The sequence below is a fragment of the Hippoglossus hippoglossus genome, chromosome 4 (assembly GCF_009819705.1).
Source record: "Hippoglossus hippoglossus isolate fHipHip1 chromosome 4, fHipHip1.pri, whole genome shotgun sequence".
Lineage (NCBI taxonomy): Eukaryota > Metazoa > Chordata > Actinopteri > Pleuronectiformes > Pleuronectidae > Hippoglossus > Hippoglossus hippoglossus.
In genome coordinates, this window is record NC_047154.1 from 19,667,692 (window position 1) to 19,692,973 (window position 25,282).

A 25,282-nucleotide genomic window follows, 5' to 3' on the forward strand; every position below is an offset into this window, starting at 1 on the left:
CAGATTATTCTATGTTAAATTTTGTAAAGTTTGTAAATCATTCATTTAGCATGTGCATAGTATCTGAATCCAGTCTGCCAATATTAATGCGTAAACATGAGGGATGTCTCAAGTTAAGTATTTACTGGATCTTGTGTTGTAATGTATTGGTTTTGAAATGAGAGAAGAGAGCTTAGGTAATTGGAAAGTTTTAGCAACAGAGTTCTATAGATGAATAACATGATATGACTATCTCTTCTCGTTTGAAATGAATTCCATCCAACCGAGAGTGATGCAGAGAACGATGATTTGTGCAGAATTAGTTGTCCGTGAATGAAGCGTAAATCTCTGTGATATATTGGGTTTAACCGCTGGATGTTAAAGAAATCTTGGGGAATGCCAACAAAGACCTACAAAACAACACTGCGTATTAACAATGACACTTTGAAATATGCATCTCCTTTTCAAAAGAAAACAACAATATTGACACATTTAATTTGTTATGTAGCCCCAGTTCCTTTAAACGGCTTTTATTTTGGAACTCCTATCCGGACGCAGTTTAAAACGCTTTCTAACTTGACTGTGTGGTGTTTGTGCGGGTGCTGGACGCGGTGGATAGCAGTCAGTAGAATCTATAAAGGTGAGAATTTCGTCTTATTCATTTATTGCATTATTGCACAGAGATATAAAACCACACGTCTACATATATACAGTCAATTGTATCCTGTATATTATCTTTTACTTGATACTGAATATCAAAATGAAGGATTTCCGATTGGAAGAACCTCTAATATTCTGCTTGAGAGCAGCAGTTTTCATCGTGAAAACCGTGAAACCGTCCCAGATGTGTAAGGTGCACGTTTGATCGTGTTCTCCGTGTGGATGCATGTGCAGGCTGCTGCTGGTTTAGTGGAGTCTCTGGGTGGACTCGGGGCCTGTCCTGCAGGAAAAGGCGTTTCACACCGTCCGATGGTTGAAATTAAACCAGGAACAAATAAACCGGGTTTGGACGTGGAACAGCAGAAAACCATTCAAACCCTGTTATCCATTCATAAAGAAAACCAGAGGAGAGTAATCGTGTTATTTTTTTTGTCATAAATTTCTTAAATTATCAGACGTTTTCTAATAATGTTCATTCATGATTATTATAATGAAATACCCTCAGTTCACCACTGAATACTGTAGCTTTACCATCAGTCTGAATATTAGGATGATCATAGGAATATTGTGTCAGTGTAGCATGTTATTTTGCACCACATGCAGGATATGTGGTCTTCCTGTGGTAAAAAAATAATCTTGCTTTGTGCTCTCAACTGAATTGCCTTGAGTGTGTGTGCTCGCTTTACCGCAACAGCACAGTTCAGAGCAGGGGAAGAAAAACCCCGAGAAACGGCTGTAAATTGACGCCCTTTGTGTTGGGAGTGGCCAAAATACATATTTATACCGCAGAGATGAGCTGAAAGGGAAAACATATTCATCATATTAAACCTCCTGCTGAATTAAATGTTAGCTTCATTAGTGGATGTTGTTTTTGTGCCGAATTTGTGCATTATGAAACGTGTGTGTGTGTGTGTGTGTGTGTGTGTGTGTGTGTGTGTGTGTGTGTGTGGTGTGTGTGTGTGTGTGTGTGTGTGTGTGTGTGTGTGTGTGTGTGTGTGTGTGTGTGTGTGTGTGTGTGTGTGTGTGTGTGCTTTCAATCACCAATATTTAAGCTATAGGTGGGAGGTGGAGGTTCTGGTGCTTCAGTTAATTTCCTTTGAACCTGCAAAATATACAAAAATGTCCAAAACAGGCTTGTTGGGCGAAAGCTCAGGAGCCCAAGGGGTCCAGTGGGGGTGGGGGCCTGGGCAAAAACCTCTATGTGCAGTGACTATATTTATTGTTTGAATGCCACAGGGTTCAGTTTATAGACAAACAACTATTACAAAGAAACTCAAGAGATTCAAGAGAACTACAAAGAGACTCCAAATTACAACAAAAAGATGCAAGATAAAACAAAATGAAACACCCCACTTTGCAACTGTGCACCAGGGGATCCTGTTTGGGAAGATTTGAGGGCCCTTTGATTGGTCTGTGCCCAGGGGCCAATTTCCCCATAATCTGTCCACGTCCGTGAAGATGTTTCATCGTATTCAAACAGTCCGAATGTGATGAGCTCACAGTCTGCAGGGCACATCTGCTCTTCCTCTGCTGTCAGGAAAGGTACTGGTAGTCAGACCCGAGGGCAGGAGTGACGCAACTGCTGTTTCTCTTTAAAAAAAACACGTGGATGTCCACGTCGCCTGTGACGAACTGCCACAGTATCAACCAGGATCCAACCGAGACTATATGGGTCGAAGCCTTTGTTACATTACAGACTGTTTATCGAGAGATTTCACCGGAGAAATTCAAAGAATAGATATTATAAGCACATTATCTGTCAGCAGCTTTTGGGAAAAAACTGCATTAATAATTGAAGCAGGCTCTTAAGAAGAAACACGTACACATACAGCTGGTATATAAATGATCAAATAGCAGACAAATATGTTAAACTGCTTTACGAACAGACAAAGGTCCTGAATTCACCTGCAGACTCCAGCGCTAAACACATCTCCTCATCCTGGCTGCTCCCCTCTCTGCTCTCTATTTGCTTTGGAGGAAAGAAAGATGAAGAGATGCTATTTTTAGCGTACCCTCCTCATCTGCATCCCCACGCTTCCAAGAAACGGAGACACGTGATTGGAGCAAAAAGGGGGGAAATTGCCGTCTCAGGCAACCTGGAAGCAGCGTAACATCACCCGCCGTGTTAGTGACATCAATCTACATCTCCTCTGTTGTTTAGTTTATTTTTTAGATTTTTGTTAATTCATTTGACCAGGTTTCAGTGGTCCAGTTTAAGTGTCTAGATTTATAAAAATGGAACCAGTCTATAATACTCGATACTTGTTTTTACATTTAGCATCAAAAACAGTGAATAGGCTTCTACTTTAGTTTTCCTAGAAAGAGATCAAGCCAGCTGGCAGAGATGGAAAGCTGCAAAGGGCAGCAGTTTGTCAGTGAGGTTCAGAGGTCAACTGCCTGCTGACTTCACTCTGGGAAACAACAGCGATATCCCTCCAGGACTAAATTGATTTACTTTTATCAGCCTCTTCGCTGGTGCAGGACATGACATTTAAAACTATATCATAAAATAGCTGTACATTCGAGCCTGAGGGATTTATCGGTTGGCTGATAATTAATATAACGATATATTGGCATCTGCATTTATGTTTGCCAATATTCATTGATATGAATTTTATTTTACAGAACAAAAAAAATGCAGAAACATGCATTCATGTTTATATTTTACATTAAAATTAGTTTCTTAATTAGAGTTCTTTATATTTGGCTTAATTTGTGTTTGTTTTTACTAATAGTCATGACAATTATGGTTAAAACTGTAATAATAAAGGATCATTTCCATTTCTTGTCTAACCCTAACCCAATTATTTTACATATTTTTTTGGGGGGGCTTATATAGCGGTATCAGAAATGTTTACACCCTTATATTGGTATCGGTATCACTTCCCAAAACTCCACTATCACTTGACTTACACTGCAAAGATGTACAGCAGATTGTAGAAACAAGTGTTTGATTGTGAAGATTTATCATTTTCATTTAAAACTAATGCTGAATTTCATTCTTGTAGCTTTCCCCCTGCAATGTGTTTTACCAGTTTAGGTCAGATCACTTTTTTATATGTAGAGAGGAGAGAGAATTTCTTGGAGGTTTTCTGAGAGACACATGGCCAATAACAGGTAATTGTTGTCTCCGACTGTCCGCTTGGTAAGACTCATCAGTAAATGTAGGAAAAGCTGAAATGAGATCGAACAGACTTTCAAATTCCGGACAAAAATGCTCCAACTGGACGTGAAGTGAAGCTTTACACCAGAGCGCTGGGCCTGGTTCAAACCCCTGGATCTTCTTGTGGCAACAGGGTGATAATTCCAGGTGTTCCAGCACTCAGGTCCAAAGCAGTGTCCCAGCATGAAGTGAAACTTGAATATGCCCTTTTCTCTACGATGGGATCAGGTGGTGTTGCTTGTTGTTGTGCCTCTGTCAGTCACCTCAGCAGGTGTCTCAGTAACCGTCTCTGAGCTGGGAAGGTGTTTGGGGAGATCTGGGATCAGCTGGAGATTAGCTGTGAGTCTGCAGGAAGCCAGCCAACACTGATTAAATGGGCCCGACTCGCAGATCGCAGCAGCACTTAGCTCGGGATCAATTCAGCCTCCTGTAGCTCGTCAATCTCCTTTAGGTGACAGGTTTAGAGGAGCTTGATGATGTCATTGTCCAGCACTGAAAGTCTCAGCCCTTAGTCATGATTAAATCAGGATTTAAGAAATTCAGATTCTCCCTCTTGTTGATTGGTTTGAAAATCCAGACAGTGAAGTGAAGGACTAAGAATGATTCGTGAAGATCCAGAGTGAAGCAGAAAGATGCTGAGCTGCATGTTACTGATTAAGATTATTGTAAACAGAGCAGAATCCCCAAAGGTTTTCTACCATAGTGTTGCTAATGAAATCATTATATGTAAAAATATTTGTATTAATGCACGTTTTTCTGGTCTTGTATTGAAATCTCACCATCAGAATCCCCCCAGCATGAGAACAAAGGCTCGAACGAACACTCAGCTTAATGTGACCTTAGACGTTTGGACAACCGAGTCAAGTCCCATCACGCAGAACTAAAATCAACAGCAGTAACCTGGATGAGGGACGTGGATTTCACTGTAAAACTCAAAGCCCCAAATATACCAGTCCTGATAAAGGCAACGCCCCTCCTCCTCTTCCTCCATCTCCCCTTCCCCCTCCATGACAGAGGAGATGAATGTTCCTCAGCAGCTACTGGCAGTGCCCATTGTGCAGTTTGTCCCACCTGACATTCAGCCTCGTCTCACTGCCCTGATACTGCTTGTCAAACCATTTGCGAGTGTTTTAGTCTTTATTCGATGGTTCCTTGAATGCAGGAGAAGTACTGACAGTAAAATGATTTAAATATTTGAGATATTTTTTCAGAATCCCGTTGGCACATGTAAAACACACTGGGATTCAGGCCATAAGACAAAAATAATAATAGACTGGAATTATGACATGACCTGAATGGCAATCCGGTGTAATTTAGTGTCAAACTGTTAGCTGAAATTACATTTTAGAGATATATTTAGAGATATTTACCTCCACCAAGGAGATTATGTTTTCATTTGCATTTGTCTGTTAGTTGGCAGGATTACACAAAAACTACTGGACGGATTACTGTAAACAATGATGGTTCCTGGTTTTCTCCCCCCAAACTCAGGCGTCCTCCCACAGTCCAAAGACCTGCAGATTGGGGGTTAGGATAATGGGACAATGTAAATTGACTGTAGGTGTGAATGTGAGCGAATGATTGTATGTCTGTGCATGCTTACCCTGGTGACTTGTTGAAGCTGCACCCCTCCTCCCCTAATGTCACCTGGGATCGGCAGCAGCCCACCCCCCATAACCCTAGATAATAGATGGATGTAAATCTTGACTTCATAATGATGATGAAGATGAGGCTGCATTGATCCCTGCGGAGGAGCACGATCATGAGTCTGCACATTCAGCAACAAAAAGGAAGGATGGACAAATGAAAGCAGCAGCAGTAGCATCCTGCGGCCTGGAGGACATGTGCATAATGAGAATTTGTTAATTACTTTGAGATTAAGCACAGGGGCCTCGGTTCGTAAGCTTCTGTATCAAATTAGTGTTTAGTGAAGGTTAAGCCAACTCTGTTCTCCTCAGCTAATCGCTGAGACCGCAGAGGAAAGGCTGGCAGTAATCTCGCCGCGTACAGCCGACACTGAACACCCTCTTCTGAATGCCAACCAAAGGCCTGTGGAAGTGTTTGACAAGATCCAGACTTCCAAACAGTGGCTGCTAATTTGTCCATGTCCTCTAATCGCTGCTATAAATAACTGTTGCATGCTTTCCTTTTTTTGTAGGTGGTAAAACTAACTTTTGGTCCAGAATCAGCTCAAGGAAAGTTATAGGTTAAATTTGCACTGACGTAGAAAGCAAATGTTATCAAAAGGGTTTACAGGAAGAGTACAATCTAGACCATAAGGCTTTAACTGTTTCTAAGTCTAAAGCCAGGTCTGACTCACTGTAACACCGCTGACCTCAGCCCAAAGAAAATCATCGACGGGCCAGAAGTCGCTGCCGAGCTGAGTAGGCAATTTGGTGCAGCGGTAACACAAGTAGATACATTTTAATAAAGCTGGCCAGAGTGGAAATCGAACACCAGACACTGGCTGTGATCAGTGTGATCTCGCTTCCAGTGGCTTTTGCTGGAGTCAGAGCCAGAGAAACAGTCCGTGTTGCATTTTTAGATTTGTTGTGGTTCGTGCTGCTAAATAAAGAATTTACATATAGGTTACATATAGATGGATATCATTAGTAATTTGTGTCATTGTTTCTTTTTAAGTTATTTTTAAATCTTTCCATGACACTGATTATATATATATGTAGCATTTTATAGCATTTTGATCAAATGTTGGATCAGACATGAATGAAATTATAAATAATAAGTGAAGAGCGTTGAGGCATCCTACTGTGTGACTGTTTCTACATGATTACGGCTGCAGCTCAGCACCCTGGGAGATGAATGAGTATGGGCATTTTCAATTTGTACATAAAACCAGAGCAGAAATGCTGGAAATGGGGGGGAAAAAAGCATTGCTTCAGCAGTAGCCCGGTTAAAAAGGTTGTATACGCTTCTATTTAATCATTGGTGGGTTTTGGGAGTAATGTTCCATAAACCAATCAAAGTGCCAGCTCCCGTTACTTTTAAAGCCACGTACATTTGCACCTTGGTGGATTGGTATTTCAGTTATAATGGATTTGCCAGGTAGTAAGGAACACACATCCCAGCAGAGGAAACAGCGCTGCAGTGTACTGCCACGATTGATCAAATAATCCACCGCTTTCATTTATCAATACTGCTTCGCAGTGTGTGTGACAGAGTGATTGCACATTGTGTACTTGTTGTACGCAGACACCACTGACTTCAGACCAGGTTGTTGTTTGGTCAATGGAGCCATCGCTCGACACTGATTCAAGATAGCAATGTGCTAAAAATGACCTCTACTCATTTTAAGAACACTGCGCTCACACAGGGGCAAGTGTATTTGCTGTTCAAGACAACATGGATGCTGAATTGGAAAATGACAACTGTGCCGACTTGAAATTAACAAAGGCACTTGTGTCCGAATTGGTCATGTTTAACACAGAATATGAAATTTGGCCTTAAAATGCTGATCCCCTGCTTTAATAGGAGTTAGTTTACATCTGTGGATCCTTGTCCTCGAATTTTTGGTGATGAAAGACTAACAATGCATTTATATCCTTTCAAATCTCTGTTCTGCTTCGATATACAACTTATCAACAGACACTGATAATGTCCTGTGAGCCCTGTTCTCCAGCCAGCTTCACTTCCTGCTTGTTTCTGCTTAAATTTGGCTACAAGTCTGTTCAGTATCACTGTACACTCTTAAAGCTGGAGGTCTGTGTTCATTTAAAAAATAAATAGCATTAAATATCCATAGTCTATATGTAAAAAACTTCTTCAAACACAATATATAAAAAGTAAAAAATGATCAGTGAATCCAATCTAACATTTCATTTTACATCCATCTTTGACGATATGTATTTCTTCTTTAGGAATTTAATTATTTAATGGTGTAAAATCTTCTCTGTAAATCATGTCGTCTCTTGAAGTAAACACAGCAGCTCCAGGCTGCAGATTATTCTTGACGTCACAGGCAGAGCTGAAGTTACCATCAACTAAATGGAGATTGACAACCATGCTGCTGCAGCATATTCTGATGTTCTAAGATTAAAAAGATGAAAACAAAAATCCTAGTTGCACAAATTAGACCAGAAATTATAAAAACAATATTCTCAGTCATTTCTGGCTCCATGATTTTTCCTCTCCCCGGCTTTCTTACAAACAGTTTTTTGCTGTTCTGTAAACTGTCACACATGTTGTGGAAGCTTTAAGTCTTCTCAGCATCGTTCCGTAGCAAAGCATGAATGTGTTGAGGAAGGGTCGGAGCTTCTTCATTATTTAGCGAGCATCTCTCCGTTTCTTCATGTAAACCGATAGGCCGGAGCTGTGAGGAGGAGGGTGCGCTTGTTTTGTTTGTGCTTTATTCCCCGAGAGTTCTAGTGTTCCACCGCTGCCGAGTGGAGATAATAGTCTAAATATAGAGCAGGGTGTATGGAGTCAAAGTCTAGTGGGCTCAAGTCATTGCTCTTAAGAGTCAACAAGGTCTCCTGAATTATTTTAGGTCTCGTATCCTCAGTGATGACTTGTACGGCTACAGAACCGCAAGTGTTGGGAGTTTGAGTCAAGCAGCTTATGGTTTGTCACAAATTAAATGAACCCAATTTATTTTAGAATTAGGTTGAATCAAATGATTAACAATGTGGCTGTTGGATGATCAGAGTGATTGTCAGAAATTGGGCATGTTCTAAGTTTGAAGAAGGGTCTGTGCCTGAAATGTTACCTGGGAACCTCACTGCAGACACATCTGGTCTTTTGGTTTTCGTTGCACTTTGCACTTATCAAGTTTGGATGTGCACACTTTTTTCCGACTTTCTACATGTCCCTTACAAACTGTAGCAGGCTGGTGTTACTATTATTATATTATATGAACTATTTGACACTAACTGACTGTAGCTCAGATTCTCTTTACTGCAAAACAGAAACCATATTGTCCTTTTCCCATCTATCTGCAGTTGTTGTTTCTGTTCATAAAGGTGCACAAAGTATAGCTGCTTTTCTCCTGTGGTCAACATGGATGAGGATGCAGTTATTTTGTTTGCATAAACTGTATTGGAATTATCAATGCACAAAGGTGACTGGAGTTTAGTGTTTACATTCAGTGTGAGCATCCAGGACACAACAGGTCGGTTAATCCAACGAAAGTCGTACATTTTGTCCCTGTGCGAGTTAACACAATGTACAAGGTCAATGAAACTGAAGTCTCTCTCAGAAAGACACTTCAGTCTATTTTTCACACACAGACATTTAAAGGGAAAAAGATTATTTTTCAATACGCCACATACACCTTATTCCTCAAATGTTTAAAGCTACCTGGCCTACACACGAGGATGGTGATCATTTTCTGGCCCTTTATCTCACTGCCCCGGTGAAGGAGAGTCATCAGGAGAGCAGGGTAGTGTTGGAGAAGGGTTCTGCAGAGTGTTTAATTCTTGATAGACTTGCAATGGAGCGCACACTGGCCTGCTTTCCATGCTGTGTGTGTTGGAAGCCCTGCTAACATTGACTCAGAGCAAAATGAAAAAAAATCCTTTATGGACAACATTTGTGTTTGAGTCTGAGAGTAAACACAGATCGTTAATCCCCTGTTAATCCATGTTTATGGTATTGAAACTAACTGCAGAGAATAACAGATACTTGTCCTGGTTATAACCTAGATTAAACCACCTGACACAGTTGTTCATGAGTGTGTAGGTTACCAGAGTCACATTCTTACTTCTTAGTGGTGTCAGTGTGGTGTAGATGTCAGGATACGTCTTTCTCTCCATTCTTCTCTGAGCTGTAACTTTAGCTGTTAGCTTGGGATTCATATACCAACAACGTTAAACCAGGTGATTGCAGAACAAGAGATCGAGTACCTGCAGCTCTACCTGAGTCTCAGCACTCCAGGTGCCACGTCACTCCGGACGTGGACTGACTGGTCTGCCTCCACTGAACGGCAACACCAGTTTGACTATTGTTGATCAGAAACATGGGGAAAAGAAACATCTGAGATGATGCACTGGCAGAGCAGAACATAGCTGGACACAGTAACCCTGTTAAGACAGTAACTGATGTTATCTTCACAGAGATATTTACTTTTAAAACACGTCCAGCTGGTGAATATCTAACTCCTTCAATTGATCAAACTAGCCTCAGCTTGGTGCTTGTCCTGCAGCTGCTTGCTCTCCTCTGCACATTATTCCCATCCCCAGCTGATTGTGACAGATTGAGCCATTTGCCTCCAACGTTTCACCAAATGGAGGAAACTCAGATGGGTTCTCTGCTTTTCCCCTGACATCGCAATACGTCGCATTGATTAATTACCATAAAGCAAATGTGCAATGCTCAAGCCTGACTCGTCATTTGTTATCCTTTTGTTTAACAGATGTTGATAGAATCTCATCTTTTTTTTGTCTTGAATGACAAAAAAAAAAAAAAAAAAAACCCTGTGTGAGACAGGGTTTAATTTGACTAATGCGTGTGTTGTTTGCTCATTAATTCCGAGCGCTGCCTTTGCTAGCAACCCGTCCAGGAAACCCTGTCTCCTGGAAACAATGTTTATATACAACTAATTTGTGAGAAACATAAATGCAAACAGATTTCATGTAAAGATGAAATGTTAATTTTTTATATGGTGATACTGAGGGAATCAGCTAAATGTTCACAGAAAGACATTCGTTTTCTGTCTATATTCAGTATTATTAATTATTTTTTATGTGAAGACACTCACAGCACTTCGCATGTATAGCCTACATGTGTCCCTACGTCCTCATGTCCTCACTGTCCTTGCGTCCTGCGAGCTATGACCTCAGTTTGTGGCTCCATTCACCACCAATAACAACATCCATGCCACTTTACACGCCTTATTCATTGATTATGTGCTCAATTAATAATTCTGATTGTAAGATGTTGTGAAAAACATCTGGTGTGGTTTCCTATCGACCAATGAGATGCAGTCAAATAGCTTTTTATTGACCAACAGTTCAGAGTCCAGTGATATTCAGTTTACTACCCTATGGTGAAAGGTGAAAGCATCACATCAACTGAAATAATTAATCAAATATCAAACCGATCGTATTACCATGAAACCTTGTTCTAAAGAGTGTGTCGGGAGGGGATCAAACAGGAAATTCAAATTTGGTATTTCCAGGATAGGTCATCATTAACCATACAGAGCTCTGCCACATCTAGAGGTCACAGCAGTTATTTGAGTAACGTTTTAATCTTCCTCTGTAGATGGCCTCGGCAACAGCAACCTACGGGCAGAAGGAGTCTTCGGACCAAAACTTCGACTATATGTTCAAGATCCTCATCATCGGAAACAGCAGCGTGGGCAAAACATCCTTCTTGTTCCGCTACGCCGATGATTCCTTCACACCGGCCTTTGTCAGCACCGTGGGCATCGACTTCAAGGTGAAGACCATCTACAGGAACGACAAGAGGATCAAATTACAGATCTGGGTAAGACGTCTGGATTTTTGGTATTTAATTAAATATCCATCCATCCAGTCACAGGGCTGACGTGTAGAGACAAACAACCAATACCACTCACAGGGACAACATGAGATCTCTGTGCAGAAGGTCCTGGTCGGCTGTGAGGTTCGACAGTGCTGCAACTGAGCCGTGAACTAAAAACCTTTTAATTACCTTTTACTCATTTTTATGAATATGACGATTGAATCAGCTTCACCTCCGATTTCACTACAGTTAACTCACATTAACTTAAATCAACACATAACATCCCAGTCACCTCAACTGTTGACAATGTCTGTTTGCAGTAAGACACAAAATAATGTAAATAAATTTCATACTGTGGCTTTAGAGCCATTGTAGAAGCAACTTGTCCCACTGGTTCACTGCACTGTTGTTTGCAAGCTGCTTGTTAGACAAACATTCTTGTGTTTCTAATCTGCAGCTGGTCGGCTGCCGCGTTATAGCATAATTTGGTTTATGCATTTGATTTTTTTTTCCTGAGCTTCTGCCATTTTCCAACTGCATTTGTCTTTTCTTTCCTCTGGGTGTTTCTCAGATAATAGAGAGCACATACATGGTTGTTGTTGTAAAAACCAACCAATGTTGTGTGGTCAGATGACTTGTACAAACCAGCTCTTCATCCGAGGGGAGTGTCAACATAGAAAAACATGATTTCAGGGTTAGCTCCACACCTCTGAGTAAAGATATTCTCGTGTTTCTATGTAAATGTTGTATGAAAGGTTCTATACAAATCAAGTTAATTATCATTATTACTTGAATCTCTAAAACAAAACCTTATTTTTCGATTGACAATATGGATAAGCATAATCATTTGAATGGGTTCTCATAATACTGGCGAATACAATATCCAGAGAGAGGTATCCCCTGTCCTGTCCTCAGATCCCAGTGAACAAACTGCTTTTCCAGCTGACAGAGTAGAATATGAGAAATGACAAGAGCACGATGCACAACATAGTTCCAGTGACTTGCCCTCAGGAGGTAAACACCAGGCTTGGCTCCTGAGGGCTTCACAGTAAACACAATCATAGAGCAAAGAGTAGAGACGAGTGCGCTGAGGCTCCCCTCAGTGAAGTGAGCCTCGTGTTTCACTCATGTCATGTCGTAGTCCGTGACATCATTTCCACCTTCACCACATGTTCCGCAGCAGGCCGGGCTGCGATGGCGAGCTGGGCTGTGTGTGTGTGTGTGTGTGTGTGTGTGTGTGTGTGTGTGTGTGTGTGTGTGTGTGTGTGTGTGTGTGTGTGTGTGTGTGTGTGTGTGTGTGTGTGTGTGTGTGTGTGTGTGTGTGTGTGTGTGTGTGTGTGTGTGTGCGCGTGCTCAGCTGCCTCTGTTGTCAGCCTTCGTCAGGTCTTGCCTCTGGTACAGAAGACACAATCAGCCAATCAGGACATGGGAAACCAAACGGCTGGGTGCTGCACTCCCCCTCCCCCATTACTACACATCTCCCAGAGTAGAGTTCTCCTCCCCTCCCTGTACACACTCACACACACACACAGTCCCAACACACACATTCATACAAACACACACACACACACACAAATTCCCCATCCCCCACCTCGCAACATCTCAGCTGAGACTCCATTGGAGTAAAAATGAAAATGGTTTGAGTCATGGGCTCAGAAATCAACATACACTGTGTATTTATCTTACAATGTGTAGTTAATCTCATTCATGTAGATTTGTGTGATGTACACTTGACACTGTGGTGTTTGTGTGTGTATGTAATAAGTGTATGTAATTTGTCCAATAGTGAATCCCACTCCGTTTGTCATACAGCTAATACTGAAGGTCGGACAGTGTTTGTTTTAAATTGAACTACTGTGGAGATCATATGGTGTGTATAAAGATGGACGACATGACAGGACAAAAGATGGACAACAAAAGTGAAGCCAAACCATCTCAATTGCCCCCTGGTGGCTGGCTGCAGTATAGGTTATAAATCCCACCTCATTTTGGGTCGTTGCTCATTTTTCCTATGATTGACAGTTGAGACTGACTCACGATTGGTAGGGCGTAAATATTAGTGGCACTGCGAAACAGTGGCACCATCCCCTGATCACTACTGCAGACTCCAAATGCACAAGATGGCTGTTGTTCATATCTGAGAGATTCTCGCTTGTTTTCATTATCAATGAATGTGCTGATTCATTTTTTTACTTTAGGTTTTCATCCGTGTCCATTGTTGACTTATTTGGATTGTAAGCAGGATTACGTGAAAACAACTGAACAGATTTCCATGAAACTTGGTTGGAGGATGGAACATGGGTCAAGACAGGACCCATCAAATTTGGGCATGAATCTTGAGTTATTTTTATAGGATAATTTACCTTCTTTAATATTAGGATATTTCTACTGATTTCCCAGGAAATAATTCATGGATCTTAATGAAAAAGATCAGGCCTATTTAGTGGATTAATATCTATTCAATTTATTGTGGCTTGATTGAATTTAAGGGGACTCAGGGGCCTTGGTTGAGGTTTAAAAGTCCATCAAATTCCCCCAAAATAGCCCAAAACAACTACTTTAAATGATTGCCTGCTGGGAGATAAACATTTAAACATCTGCCAAGATTTTGGTCTCAACTCTTTTTCGAGCTCTTATGTGTTCATTATGTAATGCCACTCGGTGCTACTTACAGTCAAAAAGAACATTACAACCAACAGTATGGACTGTGAAGTTCGGAGCTACAACACGCTAAAAATACATGCCACACGCTATATATGTGACCTGAAGGATGTGAGCGATCATGTGTGTTTGAGTCAATAGATGCATCGATTGGTCCAAGAAAAGATTCTTTGTGTGCGTGTCAGTCTCTTTCCCTCTGCTGATCTCCAGCCTGACAGCAGAGGAGTGATGCTGTTTAACCTGAGGCTGCTCGGCTCGGAGGGAGATGCAGGGTGTTGGGTATCAGAAGCACTGAGCTTTAATTCCCTGAGCGTTCATTAGGGTTTAGCGCTGAAATTCAACCTCACCAGAGCCTGTAGCCAAGGAGAGGGAGAGAGGGAGAGAGGGAGAGAGGGAGGAAGAGGCTCTTTTGGCAAAGCTCACCACAGAGATAAAGACAAGAGCAGGGGCGGATGAAGTGTCACCTACTGGCAGATTTTACAACCAACAGAGACCGTTTTTATACAGTGGCTTTACTGGAACACGTGGGCACAATGTGTCAGTCTGACATGTTGAATATAATGTCTGTTCCTCAGAGTGTGTGTTTGTCTATGACTCATCGACAGGCTCAACATTTCTGAAATGATGGCTGGACACTAAGTTGTTCTAACTCCTGTCTCTTGGGACATTTGTAGACTTTAAATAACTAGAAAAAGCACTTATAGATAAATCAGAACAACAAAGTAATGCGCAAACTATGTGGTCTGATAACACCTCAGATCATATCCTTTAAACTGTCCACTTACTGTTTAGTTTCACAACTCTGAAAATAAACATTAATTCAGGGTAGTCGTTTTAAGAATTAAGGGTGCGCTGTAAACCCCAAAACAAAGTGATAAAAATAATAAAATGAAATCATCCAATCAGTTTTGGTTTGGCATTAGTTTTTCTACCCTGCAGATGCAGTGTTTTATCATTTTACAAACCAAAACAGGGAATCACTGGTGTGCCATTCGTCCCACTAGCTGGTATATCTGAAACCTCAGAAAGAAACTCATAGCACAGACATTTTTTTTGTTTTATTTGACACAAGCTGGATTTTGATTTTACAGTGTTTTCATCAAACACATTTGCTGATCCAGCAGTTTTCTATCACTTTCTACCCTGCAATGGTCCTACAGCTCTCCAGCGGCAGTGCAGGCTTAATTGTTTTCATCATCTTACAGAAAGTGCTGTTGAATCGCAGTTTATATTTCAATGTCGGACATCAATTGTAGAGAAGCAATTGTTATCTAGACTTTAACTGTCACTCTAAATGGTTCTGTGTTTGTAATTGATACATCCGAAACTCTTCACCTCTTTTTAAGACTCTCAACATCTAAAAGTTCATCCTGTGACATGACACCAGAGTTTATGAAACTGTCCCTCAATCTGCTGCTTGCATCTTTTCCAGGACACGGCGGGTCAGGAGCGTTACCGCACCATCACCACGGCTTACTACCGAGGAGCCATGGGCTTCATCCTCATGTACGACATCACCAACGAGGAGTCCTTCAACGCCGTCCAGGACTGGTGCGTAACTGGCTTGGTGGGGGGGGTTTGGTCACATGACAAATGATAACATGGAGATTTACCTGTGTGTTTGTGCACGTGCATGCATATCAACTTATATCTAGATAATCAGCACCAGGCTTGAAATAGATGATACTCCTGACTGATGAACAGTGAAGAGGATCCAGTTCAGGTTTCAGTACATATTGTTTTGATGGTCCGCTGCGTCCGAGTGCTCTGTGTCTGTCGGAGAACCGGATGCTGCAGTGATCACTATCTTTTATCCTTTTTGGCTCCTGACGGGACTTTGGCTCAGCTCAAGTCGACCTTCTGTTTTCTGTATCTTAGAAAAGGAAAGGATCATCATAGTGTAATTTCTCCGTCTCAAAGTAACCCCCCAAAGGGTTGCAAGATAAATTCTGTTGGGTCATGAGATGATGAGTAGGAGAGAATATTCTTATATGTAAATCTCTTTTAATTTTTCTCTAATCTCTCCTATTGTACGAGAACTTGTTTGGGCCTTTTAAAGAGTTATTTGAAGTAGCTGCAGTGAGATGACACAGCCTCTGAGTTTCCTCTCTGAGTGTGTGTGTGTGTGTGTTGGTTCCCAGGTCCACTCAGATTAAGACGTACTCGTGGGACAACGCTCAGGTGTTGCTGGTAGGAAACAAATGTGACATGGAGGACGAACGAGTGGTGGGCGGAGATAGAGGCCGGCAGCTGTCGGAACACCTCGGTGAGTTTATAGTGCACACACACACACACACACACACACACACACTGTACAAATACATGACTCACAGTTGTGTACACTGGCCAGAGTTTACTGAAGGACTCAAAACTTAACAGGGAATGAACGTCTCATGTTGTCATGATTCTTTGAATGACAATGTGTGGTGCTACAAGGAGTTACATTCTTGTCCAAATCTTGATTTCTTGAACCTTGAATCGTGTATTTCCCAAAAAATATTAAACTAATAAATGGGCTATTGTTTATCGTTATGCTGTATTCATACCATGTCAGAATGGAAAGTTTAGGAAAGTCTCAGAGTATTTTGACATTCACACTCATGCCCATTTCAAGCCTTGAACTCACATAGGATAAAGGGAAATTAGTTTCTGTGAGTTTAATCTCAAAATACAGCTGACAGGAATCTGATCATTAGATTCAGGTGTATCCATCTAACACTATTTAAACCTCTCTGACCCTCCCCCCCTACCCTCCTTCCCCTCCAGGTTTTGAGTTCTTCGAGGCCAGTGCCAAGGACAACATCAATGTGAAGCAGACCTTCGAGCGCCTGGTCGACATCATCTGTGAAAAGATGTCTGAGAGCCTGGACGCCGGAGATCCCGCTGTCACAGGGGCCAAACAGGGGCCCCAGCTGACAGAGCAGCCCGCTCCACCTCACCAGGACTGTGCATGTTAAAGCTGACTACTCCCTCCTCCCTCCTCCTCCTCTTCCTCCTTCTTCTACTTCTCCCTCAACTGGATCCCAGGCCCCGGGTCTATTCTCCATCACCCTTTTCACTTACTTTCCTGCTTCTCTCTGTATGTCAGTAAGGATCGTTGGCTCCTAGTCACAAGAATCAGGTTGAAAAATGTCTGAAACGCTCTGAGGTTCTCGTGGACCAGTGCTTGAGGTGTGTTTGCTTCTGGTTCCTCCGCATACAGGAGCTAAAAGGTGTTGGGGCTTATTTTGGATCAGTGCTGAACCAGGCTGATGCCAAAGCAAGTTCAGTTAAACCAAAGTGTTTCAGACTCTTTGCAACCTGTGTTCTTTCAGTTTCCAGACCTGTTTTCCGTTGTCCCTCTGCTCCTCAGTGTGGTTTAACAAGAAGGATTTGACGGCGTCCGTCCTCAGAGTGCCATTTAAATCCTTCCCATGTTTACAGTACTTCGTTTCACGTCAGTCAAATGTTTTGAGAAATGTCAGCCTTGGGGACCAATGAGGTCACAGTCGAGTTACCTATATGTTAGAGGGATGATTCAGCTGAAAGCTGCTCCATACCAACGTGTTATATTTCTTATATGATTCTGAATGCATATGGAATCATATATACATGGATCTGTGTTACTTTTTTCCTCACCTTGTATCTCAACATGGATGCTGCAGGTATTAGGAAGAGTAGTGTTTAGCTCCATCTGGCCTTTTATTTTATTTTATTTTTTACATTTCTTCAGCAAACTTTTTTTGTATTCTGATGCCCCGTTTATTATTTTAAAATATGAACAAGATATAGCTAGGTCAAAATAGTAAAACATGAAGACACATTTTATTTAATTATATTTATTTCAAATGTACATATTAATGTTGTGCAATATATATATATAAATATATAATATCTACAGGTATGCATTTCTGAAAATGAATTTTAAAAGGAATGAACTTCAATGAGGATAGTATCAAATATAAAAAAGGTATATGTTGTAGGGTTTGTTTGAAAGATGTGTGTGGATTGTGTCCTTTCCCTGTCGGTTTGATCTCATGCTGCTCCCCAGGGAGGTTGCAAAGTCAGAAATTCAAACTTCCTTCTGAGCAAAATGTAGTGGAGCAGCGCTTTGAGTGTGAATTACAAGTCACACATTAACTAACATGTTTATCATCCTCCAAATCCACTTCAGTGGGATTTTCAGCCCTGCTGCTGAGGAAGAGTAACATCTTAGCAAGGCTCTAATATTAGAGGAGGGAGCCGTGTGGAGAAACGTTTTGTTGCAATCATTAATGTATTTATGGGCCAGACTTGGTGAAGGTGACATCAGGAGTCGTGAGTCTCCTAAAAACTGGCAAAGGCAAGTGTTGTTGCAAATGTTTTGATTTGACTGTTCCTGATGTCACAGATAATATAAAGATTTAAGGGCCTCACCCTTCACTGGGACACAGCTCACTTGTGCTTGCTAACAATGCTACATGCTGCTACATATGTGAAAGAAAATATCCTGGATCTGATCCGGAGCAGCACCAAAAATGAAATGGGTTCTTCCCTGACCCATATTGCATCCTTCCTTTAAGTTCCGTGGAAATCTGTTCTGTAATTTTGTGTAATGCTGCTAAATAAATAAATCAAACAGACACCAATGAAAATATAACCTTCTTGGTGGAAGTAATTATTCACACTTGAACGGAGCAAGGGGGACGATTATCAGACATTTTAATGTTTTCTAAAACGTACTGAAATGGGTTTGGAGGATATAAACAATGTTGTTATATTGGGTAATATTTAGGGTATTTTGCCTTTTATGTAACAGTTTGATCCCAGGGAGCGAAAGAAAACACCCAGAGAGAATAAGCTGGCACGTGATAAACAAAGTCACCAGAACTGAGTTGGCTGTTCCACAAATATTAGCCCATTCAGCCACTGGGATGTGCAGGCTTGGTGTCAACATCACTGCATCTGCCACAACGATGGCAGTTTCTTTCTAAATGTACCAGAACCAGATCAAAATCACTTTTATGAACAACTGCAGTTAACTTGTCCCCCTGATGCTGAGACCTCAAGATCTCGGAGAGCAAAAATTAAACTGACGGCACAAACTTACTGTCGCATAAATTACAAACATCAGTCTAGATCCAGAATGACAGGCGGGATTTCACATACACGGCACCTGTTTGGATTTTGAATCTTAATTTGCACCGAATGGATTCAGGCCTGTTGTACGTGTGCAGTTCAGGTATCGCTCATGTTCACTTACATGTTCTTGAGGGCAATTGAGAGACATCATATTATCTCTGGACATTAGAGAAATTTGTCAAACTAAATGATAGTCAGACGTCTCCAGGATCAGTATTACAGAGCAGCTACATTAGATACTGGCGGCCTCTTTGTGTGGACCTGCGTTTACTCGTCTGTTTGTGTGTAATGTTATCTCCAGGCGAATGATGGACGCCACTGGAGGCTGCAGGTTCACAGACCAGACAGCTGCTGAGTTTCTACCACTTTGTTCTGAGTCCTCACAGGAGTAAAATATTCTGTCGACACTCTGGATGCAGATTTCCCTCCTTGCCCTCAGAAATTAACAGGAGGAATTTGCACACTTGTTTTATTACAGTTTCCAACAGTTCAAACTGGATTCCCAGGGTATTCCTGCATTCCCCTTTCACCAAAGATCCCTGTCGAAGCAGCTCACCGTTGTTGCAGTAGAATACCAGAATGAGATGCGGGATCCGGGTTTAAACGTTTAGATGGTAATAAAACAACAAAAGTGCTGTTTGGTGGAAATACAAGAACTCGTTTAGAAATCATTTTCTGTTATTGTTACTCGCGGCTTGCTGGTGTGCAGTGCAATTTTGAATTAGAATTTTTTTTTTTTTGCAGTAACAACGATGATAAATGAGGCATTAATACCAATGGACTGATACTCTGGAAGTCATAATTATGGTCAAGCTTAAATCTGAATCAGAAAAGTCTAACTGATGTGAGGTGCAATTGTCAAGTGGAGCATAAAATAAACCTGGAACCACAGAAGGATATTAAAGTGTGAGAAATGAGGCCCCAGACAAAGTAATGATTCGATAGTCAAATGTGATTGTTTGGAAATTTACAAACCTGGGAAATTATTTTTCAGATTTTAATTTTTTTCCCCTGCTTATATTTTTCTTCTTACTGGTTGTGACTGTTTCTTTCCCGGTAAAATCCAAACTTTTCAACTCTTCTCCTATCTAATATGTCTTCCTCTCTATATACACCAGATCTGTAAATATTGTACCTTTGAGTCATATGTGTGGATTGTGTTGTATCAACTCAGGCTTGCAACATCTACAAAAAAAAAGCAGAGTAAAAAAAAAGTCAGTAAAAAACCTCGAAGCCCCCAAAAGAGCCATGTTGTACTGTATCTGCATTCATTTCTATAGGCCTGCTTGTGAATGAATGTGTCACTCAGTTACGAAGCAATACACACACTCTACAGTGTCTGCACTAAAAGAAATGCCACCCAGCTTGGTAGAGGTTGCCGACGTTAGATCTTCTACTAGCACGCAGAAACATAGAACTTTATTTGGTCTGGTATCACTGCCTCTTCAAATCCTCCTCGGTTTGGGCCGTTAAGATGAGAGAATCTGCTGTGGATGTTTTTATCTGTACTTTGTGGTAAAACAATAAAAAAAAAAGTTGCTAACAATCAGTGGACTCTGGATTTTCAAGATTTTGTTCCTGTTGAAATAAGAATCCACAGTGTTACATTCACTTCTAATATCCTGAAGTGACCTTAAACACAAACTGTTGTGGAGTTATGAAAGATCGGGGTCATCAAGGTATAGCAGCCAAACATCTTATTTTTTAGGGAAATGTTTAGATGCTTCTCGTCCAAACCACCTCAAGATGTTTCACTCTTCACAGGAGGAGTAAGTGAAAAATTAAAGAAAATCTCATATGTTGTGAACACATGTACTAAATAATAAATGTGTTAAAAGGCAAATTAAATGTAGTTCCTATAGTCAGCCGGTGTCAGGAGGATGATGGGAATGATCACGAGACAAAAATATACAAAATTCTCACTTTTGAAATTGTACTCTGATCTGTGACTGAGGCCTTCTTCCTGCAATATTGTTCTTTAATACATCGGGGATCACTATTCCAGTGTTTTCATTCTTATAGAATACAATAAGTGAAAAATAATACTCTTAAAAGATCTACTTAGGTGGAAAACGATAGAGTATTAAAATAAATACACTCCTGTCTCACATATACCTACATTACTATTATCAAAAAATGTGTTAATATGAAAATTAGATTTTGCTGGTATGAACGTCTGGCTCATCATTGGTGGATGACACTGGCTAATATCAATGAAAGGTCAATCATCAATATGCTCATCAAACCCTGATCTTCAGCATCCCTACAGAGACGTGTAGATATTAGACTCAATAAGTAGTGGAAGTACATTCGATTATATTGTTTGCAGAATCCATAAAACTACATTGGTGGCACTTATTCATTCAGCTGGATTCTATGCATCACGTGGAATGCGACTATTCTTCATTTCCAAGAACTTTCAGAGGAGCTAAATCATAAAACTGCACTTTTCTCACAAAACAATGGCCTTGAAACCACTGGTGAGTTCAAATCTTCTGCAAGTTTCTCAATGAACCAGCAGAGGGAGAGAGACACCAGGGTGATGCTACGCTGTAGAAACTCTGCAGCTCAAACCTTGTTATTACACAACACTGACTTCCCTCATTCAGGCTCCATTCAATGAGCAAAACGCAGCATGAACCCACTAAATTATTTATTACTGTCTTGACATTAATATACTGTAACTTTAAAAGAAAAACGGATTTCTAATGTTATCCTTGAGGCTTATTACAGACCAAACCAATTCTTCACTCCACTCATTTTGATTAATACATAGTATTTATATATTAACAATAACAATAATAATATATAATGCTCAAATTAGGGCATATCCCTAACTAGCATAACTAATATCAGGTTTACTCCTGCACACAGATACTTCAACAATGTGAATACAAACACAAGAGATTCACCAAAGTACATGGAAACAATATTTATTGCCGAGCAGCATTGAATTCAGAACACAGGGGGCACGAAGTCGAATGACTGTAGGTTGGAGCTAGACACAGTCAGTGCAACAAAAAGGTTACTGAAGTGAAAACACACTGAAGTAGGACACAGAAGAGTAAAAATAGATAATTACAAGTGTCTGCAAAGGTTGAAGATGATAAACACTGATTTGCTGTGCCCGGCGACACCCGGCTGTGGGCAACATTCGAGTTTGTCAACGACATGCAAAAATGTTTCCCTTCGGAAAAAAAGTAAGTCACATATGAGGATTTATCCCTTATATAACAAGTGTGGGTTTGCATATGCATCTTTCTCGCAGCCAGTTCCTCACACATGAAGGTCTCAAGGGCCTCAATGCATATTCTTCTCATAGAAATATTGTGACTCTACTTGGTCCAAAGACTTTAAAAGACAGTCTGTACAAATGTTTACAAGAAAAAAAAAATGTCTGTTACTGTAGTTGAGCACATAGCCCCCATTAAGTGCCTCTTTCCCACCCCCATCTGTTAACCCCATGGCCATACTCCATTGAAAAAACTCTCAATTTAAAGCTGCTTTCTTCCCCAGTAAAAAAAAGATATTAGGTAAAACAGCAATTTGTACATAACACATGTCAACAGCACATGTTCGTTATTTCGGCATTGAGTACAATAAACCAATATATTATTTTTTATTTAATAAACCAATGCTCAATGTTGACTCTTTTACGCCACCAGGCGGACGCGTCAGATAAAACATGTGGATTCTGGTTATTCATTTAGATAATACAACTTGTCCAAATGAGACGAATACAACAGGACAGTCTCATTGTTATTGTGATTATCTTTTAATTGTGTTTTACCACATGTTCCCCCGGTGTTTAGCGCGTTTTAAAGCCGGTTAAGTGCGTTTTAAAGCAGCCGGTTATTAATGTACAGTTCGCCTACGTGGCCTGGCGCTCGTGTCCCACCTGAGGGGCTCACATCAGGGCTACGTAGAGGACCAAAGAGTCCATGGAGCTTATGTGCTGGTCGCTGGCAGCTCCGTCCCCCGGACTAGTGAACCTGAACCTCGTGTGGCAGCAGCTGACAGCCGCTGTTCACGTGGCTCAGGACCTTGTGCCTCAGCTGGGCCACTTGCTCCCGGAGCAGGTCCGCCGTGGACGCCAGGTCGGTGTTGTGGTTCCTCAGAGACTTCACCTTGTCCTCCAGCCTGGAGATCCGCTCCAGTTTGCGCCGCCGGCACTTGGTGGCCGCGATCCGGTTCCTGAGCCTCTTCCTCTCGGCTTTACCGTGGTCCTGTGAGTCCATGTCGATGGGGGAGAGCGGCGGACTCTCCCCGAAGCTCTGGACGTCGGGGACCGTCTGAGGCTCCTCCTTCAGCGGCGGGACCCGCGACAGCTCCGGCTGCTGCTGCGGCGGCGCTGCCCCCAGGTGATGTGCCGGAGGCGGCGGGAAGGGGACCGTGTCCGTGGTGTAGTTGACGGTGGTTCCCAGCGGCCCGGTGCCGTAGCTGTTGAGGTTCGTGTACACCGGCAGGTCCGGCTGGAGGGAGACCGGGACCAGGTTGGCTCCCAGGTCCAGACTGCTGCTCTGGCTCTGCCCGTCGCCGCTCAGCTGGTTCTGCTTGTGCAGATCCTCCAGCGCCTTCACGAAGCCCTCGGCGAACTCCTGCTCGTCCGACACCGTCTTCGGGAAGAGGAACTGGGGGCTGGTGGGCGTCGTGGTGACCATCCCGTTGGACTGGATGATCAGCCGCTCCAGCTCCGGCGAGGCCAGCTTCAGGAGCCCCAGGTCCGGGGAGCTGAGGATGCTCTCGGCGTCGCGGAGATGCGGCTTGAGGTCCGCGTCCTCCGCCAGTCTCAGGCCCATGTCCTTCTTCATCATTGTCTCCGGGTGATGGGGATGAGGGTGAGGTGGTTCTCACAGCGGAGTCCTGCCCATAACAAATGTCAAACACCTCCTGTTGAACTCAGGTATTATTAAATATCACGAAGCGGTGACAGTCTCCGGAGCTGGATCTGAACCTAGTGCTCGGCCGCGCGCACAGCCTCCAGCTTTTCTAGGCACGCACGTTCCATTATGTCACGTTCGAGCGCGCGCATTGGGCAGAAATTACGTTTTGCAGATTTTTATATGAATAAAGCGATCAGAGAGGAGGAGGAGGCAGGAGGGAGGTCTCACTCTGAGCCTCATTCTGCAGGCACACTATCACGTCCGAGGGATGTTGTCTGATGGCGTGTGTCTGTATTTACATGAGTTTTCTCAGTTTCTTTGGAAAGGTACATGTATTTATACAGTCACATTCAAAGTAAGTTATGGGATGGAGATAAATCAATAATAGGAATATGATGATATTCTTTTTATTTCCAAGATATAAGATATTCTTATTCATATTAATAACAACACATATCAAGGGTCATTTTCCATCTGTGGTTCCTGGATAATCGTAAAGTTGGCAGCCTAAAATCAAATAAGAACAAATAACATGTTACATGTTTAAAACAGATAACAAATATCAATTAAGTAAAAGCTAAATGTAGAAATGCGTAAGCAGAAGACAAAGCGATTTACAATTTGATCCAAGCAAAACAAACAACGCACAAACACTAGCAAGGACATGAAAACAAATTCAAATACAAACCAGCTTTGCAAAATATATATGAGTAAAAGCAGATGAGAGCAGACAGGAGTAATGACTATCAATTCTTTAAACAGAATTAAAAGAAGCAATCAGAGGTAATGGAACAGCAAATGTTATCAAAATTCATGACAAACACATTCAACACACTTCAATTTGTGTTTAAACGTAAACCCCATCATCTTGAATCTGATATTTTCATGGAGTTTTTTCCAGATGGGAGCAGCACAGAGGCTGAAAGTAACTTAGGAACCATGTACAGAATTGTCTCTGACACTGACAACCAGTGTAGTGATCAGAGAACTGGTGTAAAATGCTCTTTGTAAGGACCTTGATCAACAGGTTGTGTTTAACTAACTTCTTAGAGAAAACTGAAAAATGTCCAAATTACAACAATTCATCAGGCAAGAGACAAATCTCTGATCCTCGACATGTTCACGTCGACTGCTGATTTCTTTGACTGCATTTCAGATCTTTGGTGCCAGTTCTGTTGCCATGGGGATTATACACCACAAAGAGTGAGGTGGTATATTGAGGTTTGATGTGGTTTTTATTTTACATTTGTGTGCTCAAGAGCTGATGTCTTCTCAGCAGGCGATGAGCTCCTTTCTGTTTTTTATCCTCAGCTGAGGATATTGTCCCTCTAATTCATACACATCGAAATATGAGGAAGTTGAATCTGAAACTGATGTGATTTCTACACTTCCTGTG

At 41.6% G+C, this 25,282-nt stretch overlaps 2 protein-coding genes across 2 annotated transcripts; one reads left to right on the plus strand and one right to left on the minus strand.

The window, feature by feature from the left end:
* Positions 1-533: 533 nt before the first annotated feature.
* On the plus strand, positions 534-18,819 carry rab3ab (RAB3A, member RAS oncogene family, b). The gene is made up of 5 exons (XM_034583954.1): positions 534-619; positions 11,021-11,245; positions 15,336-15,454; positions 16,045-16,169; positions 16,670-18,819. Exons 2-5 carry the CDS (start codon positions 11,021-11,023, stop codon positions 16,858-16,860), a joined length of 660 nt encoding a protein of 219 aa, XP_034439845.1. The 5' UTR covers positions 534-619; the 3' UTR covers positions 16,861-18,819.
* Positions 18,820-21,920: 3,101 nt separating this feature from the next.
* Positions 21,921-24,080, minus strand: jund (JunD proto-oncogene, AP-1 transcription factor subunit). Its single transcript, XM_034583953.1, has one exon. It carries the CDS (start codon positions 23,815-23,817, stop codon positions 22,987-22,989), a length of 831 nt encoding a protein of 276 aa, XP_034439844.1. The 5' UTR covers positions 23,818-24,080; the 3' UTR covers positions 21,921-22,986.
* Positions 24,081-25,282: the final 1,202 nt, after the last annotated feature.

Excerpts from the sequence above, each read along its gene's own strand:
- rab3ab (XM_034583954.1), top strand. The coding sequence starts at position 11,021 with ATGGCCTCGGCAACAGCAACCTACGGGCAGAAGGAGTCTTCGGACCAA. Across the intron at positions 11,246-15,335 it reads GGATCAAATTACAGATCTGG|GACACGGCGGGTCAGGAGCG; the intron begins GTAAGACGTCTG and ends CATCTTTTCCAG. Across the intron at positions 16,170-16,669 it reads GCAGCTGTCGGAACACCTCG|GTTTTGAGTTCTTCGAGGCC; the intron begins GTGAGTTTATAG and ends CTTCCCCTCCAG.
- jund (XM_034583953.1), bottom strand. The coding sequence starts at position 23,817 with ATGATGAAGAAGGACATGGGCCTGAGACTGGCGGAGGACGCGGACCTC.